Source organism: Leptonychotes weddellii, chromosome 5, assembly GCF_054177405.1.
Source record: "Leptonychotes weddellii isolate Sample4059 chromosome 5, ASM5417740v2, whole genome shotgun sequence".
In the NCBI taxonomy this organism is placed as follows: Eukaryota; Metazoa; Chordata; class Mammalia; order Carnivora; family Phocidae; genus Leptonychotes; species Leptonychotes weddellii.
In genome coordinates this window covers 20,180,924-20,188,125 of record NC_138373.1, presented here as the reverse complement: position 1 = coordinate 20,188,125, position 7,202 = coordinate 20,180,924, and the positions used below count along the sequence as shown (strand labels likewise).

Here is a 7,202-nt window from a genome sequence, read left to right as displayed (position 1 = left end):
TCTTTCCACAGTTTGGCTATTGTGGACATTGCTGTTATAAACATTGGGGTGCAGGTACCCCTTTGGATCCCTACATTTGTATCTTTGGGGTAAATACCCAGTGGTGCAATTGCTGGATCGTATGGTAGCTCTATCTTCAACTTTTTGAGGAACCTCCATACTGTTTTCCAGAGTGGTTGCACCAGCTTGCATTCCCACCAACAGTGTAGGAGGGTTCCCCTTTCTCCGCATCCCCACCAACATCTGTCATTTCCTGACTTGTTAATTTTAGCCCAGAATGTGTTATTTCTAATATCCATCTTAGATATGTCCTTTGGGCCAAAGTTACAGTCTGTCCAGAGAAGACCAAGAATAAATATTCCAAAGCAAGTCTGTAGCTACTGAATGGTCAACTTTATACTAAGATGAAAGGTTCTATTCCTTCTGTCTGACTTTAGCTAAAGGATGTCACCTCATTGTTCCTTTTCTGTTGCACCCTCCCAAGTAGGGAGGATAATAATGCCATAGACACATCTCCTTGGCCTCTAGTTAAGCATATCCAAACTCATGGATAAATCTCACTTTTATAACTTGGAAGAGTTTTTAAAAATATATTCAAGTAGGGGCTCCTGGCTGGCTCAGTCGGAGGAGCATGTGACTCTTGATCTTGGGGTCATGGGTTTGAGCCCCATGTTGGGTGTAGAGATTACTTAAAAAAATTTTTTTTTATAAAGATTTTATTTATTTGACAGAGAGACACAGTGAGAGAGGGAACACAACAGGGGGAGTGGGAGGGGGAGAAGCAGGCTCCCTGCTGAGCAGGGAGCCTGATGCGAAGCTCGATCCCAGGACCCTGGGATCATGACCTGAGCCGAAGGCAGACGCTTAACGACTGAGCCACCCAGGTGCCCCACTAAAAATTTTTTTTAAATATATATTTTTATTCATATATATATGAATTCATATATATATATATATGAAAGCAAGTTACACTCTATGAAAATTACGGTCCCTGGCAACTTCTCAAAAAATGTTGAGTGAATGGATGAGAAAGTAAAGTGTTGACTCTGGTGATAGTTAGCGGTTTTTGACTTTTACTTAACTAAAATTAAATTAGTGTCCAGTGGAATTTTGCCACCCATCACCTATTGTATGCAAACAGTGAATTTAACCATTTTCTTTTTTTTTTTTTTAAAAACAAAAGGAAGAAGAATTCCTTTGCATGGAAAATGATACTTATAAGTATCAAACCCATTGCTTGGGCATATTCTATGATAACATTAGGGACTGAAATGCTAAATTCTGTCTTCAGTTTCTACTATGTGAAGCTTTTTTTACATCTGTACAAGATTTCAGAAGTGGCCTTTTACCAAGCCCAGGTGAGATGGAGCCCTCATTGTTATATCACCTAGGACAGAGTTTCTCCTTCCCCACAGTTGTATGTTATTATGATTTTCCAAAGAGCGGATTCTTCACACAGCTGACTTTTCAAGAAAAGGTTATCCATGTCCAAGATCCTCTGTTTGAGGGCAAAGAAACTGTTAAAAGATTGCCACTTAAAATATAAAAGCTTTAGAATTTAAAGGGAAAGCTTTGGTTATCTGGAAAATTCACTTATATGGAATAATTAGAATTAATAAAGATATTCTACGTCTTGAAAAGGTCCATGGTAATCACAAATTGTATTGTAACTCATTACCAGTTATGTAGTCAGAGTGGATAGAGTTAATGGTCTTAAAACCCTTATATTTTATAATGTTACTCATTTATTACCAACAACAATATACTTGACTTACTTAGTATTTTTTGGCATTTTGCAATGGCAAACATTGATATTTTAACCTTTCCTAATGGAATTACGTAAAACTCCGTCATGGTATATATACAGGTCATCATTCTCTGCGGAGGCATGGCCTTGTGTGCCTTATGGGGAAGCAGTTTAACATAATGACTGAAAGCAAAGATTCTGGGGTCATCTGCCTAGGCTCAGACCCTGGCTCTGTCATTAATCAGCTAGGCAAATTGATTAACTTCTGTGGTCCTTAGTTTCATTTGTAAAGTAGGGATAATTGTAGCACCCACTTCATAGGATCATTTTAAGGATTTAATAAATTGATATAAATATTTGTACAATGCCTAAACACAAAGTGAATGCACTTTGGCTTTTGGAGTGGTATTAACCTATTGGATTATGGATATTACAGGATATACACCCCCTGCTGGTTCTCAAAGCAGTGAACTTTTCCTCCCCGCCCTCCCCGCGCCCCCTTGGTTTTTGTTACTTCCCGTTAAGTAAAAATTCAGGAGTCATTTTCATCAATATAAACCACACTAAAATAATCCTGTGTTGTTGTTTCTTTTTTCTCTTGGATGATTTTAATGATCTGGAATGCTCTTAATGACCTGACTGGGTATTTTCACAACAACTCTCAGGCCGACTGCTGTTCCAGTCAACAATTGTTCCGTTTTTTATGGTGCCCCTTTATACTCAGTAGCCTTCCTGCTTCCTTGGTTCCCTTGGAAATACTATCAAGAAGGTGACTGGCTTAGTGGACTTCACCTGGTGGTATCATTATGTGCTTTTGATAGCACGCTTACCTTTGTTCAGCAAGCCCAGTGTACACTGCTTGCAGAGATTTTCACGAGACATGAAAGTCGGCTTCAGCTTATTAAAATTAGCCAAATGACATCACTGGTAGGATCCACCAGTGTCCTTTTCTGTGCCCTCATCTCCGATAACATGGAAATTTTACTCAATTTTCAAGCTGTTGCTGTGGTCATTGCTATTCTTGCCGCGGCCAGCATTTACACTGGCATATACCACATGAAACACTTTGAACCTACAAGAAGCCCTGGGGAAAACCTTTTCTCAGAAAGTGAACAGGATCTCCCCTGGACCTCCGTGGTCTCATTGATGAGACAGATCTTGACTCAGAAAAACTTTCACCTTTTTCTGATAATGAATTTCCTCCAAGTCTTCCACTTAACCTTCTTCAATAACTTCATGATGATCTTTGCAGATAATCTCATTCCTAAGGATGTTCTTCCTTCTTCCATAAGGAGCATCATGTACGGGGCAGGCTTTATTTGCCCACAGGTATGTGATGATTCTTCCTGTAACTTTCTACAGGGATAAAGGTTTAACTCTTACCTAGCTGAGGAAATTAAAAACCTGATTGTATCAGTAGTTTGACAAAATGACACACATAAGAGACCTAAAGACAATAGTCAATGATATTGCAATAATGTATGACAGATGGTAGCTACACTTAAGGTGAGCACAGCATAACATAGAGACTTGTGGAATCACTATGTTGTACACCTGACAGTAATATAACATTGTATGTCAACTGCACTTCAATTTAAAAAAAAGAGAGAAAGAGAGAGACCAAAGATTCAGAGCCCCAGGTGTTGCATAAGATTCGGTAGAAACATAATGGAAACAAGAAATGAAAGGAAAAAGGAAAAGAGAACTTAATGAGAGCGAAGCCACACGATATTGGAAACATTTAGCTTTTGAATTTTGTTCTCCTGAGCTTTCTCACTTAAACCGTAGCAGAGGTTTGGATGGAAATAAATGGCAATTTTGCTTTACCCAGGCATTTAACGTTCCTGTAACTATTATAAGGAAAAGGGTTACTTGATCAAGAATTCTTGAAGCCAGGTTTCAAAACACTTGGCTAAAAGACTGAGTCCTGGAATTCCAGAACGTTATTAAAATTCCATGCTCATGACCATTACTGGAAAGGGCATGTCCTCCTTCAAAAAATACACCAGCCTGCTGGGTTTTTTACACCAGTTGGAGAGTTGATGAATCATATTGCTTTCCTTCACCTAAATATATCACCCCAAAATATGACTTAACCTAGGCTATGATATGGGTTTTTCCTATTTTCATAATTAAATAAGTAAAATTCATTATTCTCTTCAGAAAATAAGTCATTCTAGACAGATGAGTTTTTACTGTTTACATGTTTACATGGTTTCAAAAATATTTAAACCATGTGGGATAGAAATAGTTCTAAAATATTTTAAGTTTTGCCACACTTTCTTATGCAAAGCATACAGGATATGGTTTGTCTTTTTGAAGATTAGCTTGAGGCCTTTGTCATAGTTTGGTTACTGTATATATTGTAATAATAGTAAGTCACACTGGGTGCTTACTATGTTCCACGAACAATGCCAAGCACATTGTACACATTATCTCACCTAATCCTCACAACCACCTTCAAGGGAGAGACTCTTCTTATGCTTACAGATGAGAACAGGGAGGTTCAGAGGCATCTGCCTTTAGAGTTATGCACTTTTAGATTCCGTCTCTAAAATGTACTATATTTACATGGTTAACTTAGCAGAGTGTACCAAATAGAGTATCATTTTTGGGTTATCAGAACAGTCTCAGGTACTGGGTGTGCATATTGAAATGATGCTATTCCTTCAGGGTAGTTTGAAGTTTGTCAAGCTGTTTGCTCCTGTGTTCAATGACCCAGAGTGGGGAACTGTTTGAGCTCTTGCCTGCATTATCAGATTCTAAAATATATATACATTTTTATATAAATATGTCTAATAATATATATATATCTTCCCACTTTTAATCATGTACTTGTCTATAGTAGCTCCTCTAAGTAAAAAAAAAAAAAAAGTTTGTTAAACTCTATGTTAAAAATAAAAAGAGTAGGGGTGCCTGGCTGGCTCAGTTGGTAAAGCATGTGACTCTTGATTTCAGCGTTGTGAGTTCAAGCCACATGTTGGGTGTGGAGCCTACTTAAAATAAAAATAAAAATAATGATAAATAAAAAATAAAAAAAATAGATTTTTTTCACAGCTTCATTGAGATGTAATTCACATATCATACAATTCACCCATTTAAAATGTGCAATTTGGGGCACCTGGGTGGCTCAGTTAAGCATCCAACTCTTGGTTTCAGCTCAGGTCATGATCTCAGGGTCGTGAGATGGAGCCCCACAATGGGATCCATGCTCAGCGTGGAATCTACTTGGGATTCTTTCTTCCTCTCTTCCCTTCCCCCCAATTCATGTTTTCTCTCTCTGAATAAATAAATAAAATCTTTTTTTTAAGATTTTATTTATTTATTCAGAGAGAGAGAGCACAAGCCGGGTGAGGGGCAGAGAGAGAAGCAGGCTCTCTGCGGAACAGGGAGCCCCATGTGGGACTCTATCCAGGGACTCCAGGATCATGACCCCAGCCAAAGGCAGACACCAAACCAACTGAGCCTCCCAGGAGCCCAATAAATAAAATCTTAAAAAAAAAATATGTGGGGCGCCTGGGTGGCTCAGTCAGTTAAGCATCTGCCTTCGACTCAGGTCACCTGGGATTGAGCCCCATGTCTGGCTCCCTGCTCAGCGGGGAGTCTGCTTCTCCCTCTGCCCCTCCCCCTGCTCATGCTCTCCCTCCCCCTCTCTGTGTGTGTCAAATAAATAAATAAAATCCTTAAAAAATTTTAAAAATGTGCAATTCAGTGGTTTTTAGTATATTTACAGATATATGTAACCATTACTACAGTCAATTTTTGAACACTTCATTACCTCAAAAAAAAAAAAATCTCAGGGGCGCCTGGGTGGCTCAGTCGTTAAGCGTCTGCCTTCCACTCAGGTCATGATCCCAGGGTCCTGGGATCGAGCCCTGCATCGGGCTCCCTGCTCCGCGGGAAGCCTGCTTCTCCCTCTCCCACTCCCCCTGCTTGTGTTCCCTCTCTCGCTGTGTCTCTCTCTGTCAAATAAATAAATAAAATCTTAAAAAAAAAAAAGTCATACCCTTTAGCTATTGCCCCCATATTTCCCTGTCCTCCCTCCCCCCAGCCCTAAGCAATCATTACTACTTTCCCTACTTATTCTGGACTTCTATATGGATGTAGCTTGTATCAATACTTTATTCCTTTTTATGACCAAATTATATGCCATTGTATAGATACACCACATTTTGTTTATCCATTCATGAGTTGATGAACATTTGGGTTATTTCCGCATTTTGACTATTCATAAGTAATGCTGCTATGAACATTAACACAACTATTTGCATGGACACACACATGTAGGAACTCTATGTTTCACATTTTGAGATACTGTCAGACTATTTTCCAAAGTGGCTGCACCATTTTATATTCCCACTGATAGTGTACTAACATTCTCCAAATCTTCACTAGCAGTTTCTACTACCTGTCTTTTTGGTTATAACCATCCTAGTGAGTGTGAATAGCATCTCACTGATGTTTTGATATGTATTTCCCTGATGGCTGATGATGTTGAGAATTTTTCATATGCTACTGGCCATTTTATATATCCTTTGGAGAAATACCTATTCAGTTCACTTGCACAGTTTTTAATTGAGTTGTCTTTTTACTGCTGAGGTGTAATAGTTCTTTGCATATTTTTGATACAATCTGTTATCAGATTTGCAAATATCATTTGCAAAATTTTTGTCCCATTTGGGTTATCTTTTCACTTTTTGATGAAACTGGAAAGTGTGAGCCTTTTTACTTTGTTCTCCTATTTCAAGATTGTTTTGGCTATTCTGGCTCCCTTGCAAACTCATGTGAATTTTAGAATCAGCCTGTCAATTTCCACAAAGAAGACAGCTGGGATGCTGATAGGATTGCTCTGAATCTGTAGATCAGTGTGGGTACTTTGCTATCTTAGCGATATTAAATCTTCTGACCCATGAACACAGAGTGTTTTCCATCTATTTCAATCTTTTAAAATTTCTTTCAACAATGCTTTGTAGTTTTCAGAGGATACGTTTTGCCCTTTTTTGGGTAAATTTATTCCTAAATATTTAGATAGATATTTAGTGAAGACCTGAGGGGCTCTTTCAAAGCAAAATACATGAGCTTTACCAAGTAATTCCCATAGATGTTTTTCGTTTCCTCTTAGTTCATAGCCATGTTCTGGGTAGAGATCGCCAGACGGTTGAATTCTGATGGAGTGAAGGACTGCCGTGCATCTGAGCAGATCATAACTTCTTTTTTTCTTTGTTTTTGTATTACAAAAGTAATACATGGTTTTTTTTAAAGATTTTATTTATTTATTTTTGAGAGAGAGAGAGCACACAAGCTGGGAAGGGGCAGAGGGAGAAGCAGACTCCCCCCGCCAAGCAGGGAGCCCAACGCGGGACTTGGTCCCAGGACCTTAGGATCATGACCGGAGCCAAAGGCAGATGTTCAACCAACTGAGCCACCCAGGCACCCACAAAAATAATATGTTTGC

The 7,202-nt window shown here is 38.8% G+C and overlaps 1 protein-coding gene across 1 annotated transcript in view; it reads left to right on the top strand.

Moving 5' to 3' along the window:
• LOC145721350 (solute carrier family 68 member 1-like) overlaps window positions 1-3,115 on the top strand; it is a 6,702-nt gene extending 3,587 nt beyond the window's left edge. Inside the window, exon 3 of the mRNA XM_081818871.1 lies at window positions 2,413-3,115. Coding sequence (XP_081674997.1) covers window positions 2,413-3,115 — 703 coding nt within the window. The remainder of the gene's footprint in view (window positions 1-2,412) is intronic.
• Window positions 3,116-7,202: the final 4,087 nt, after the last annotated feature.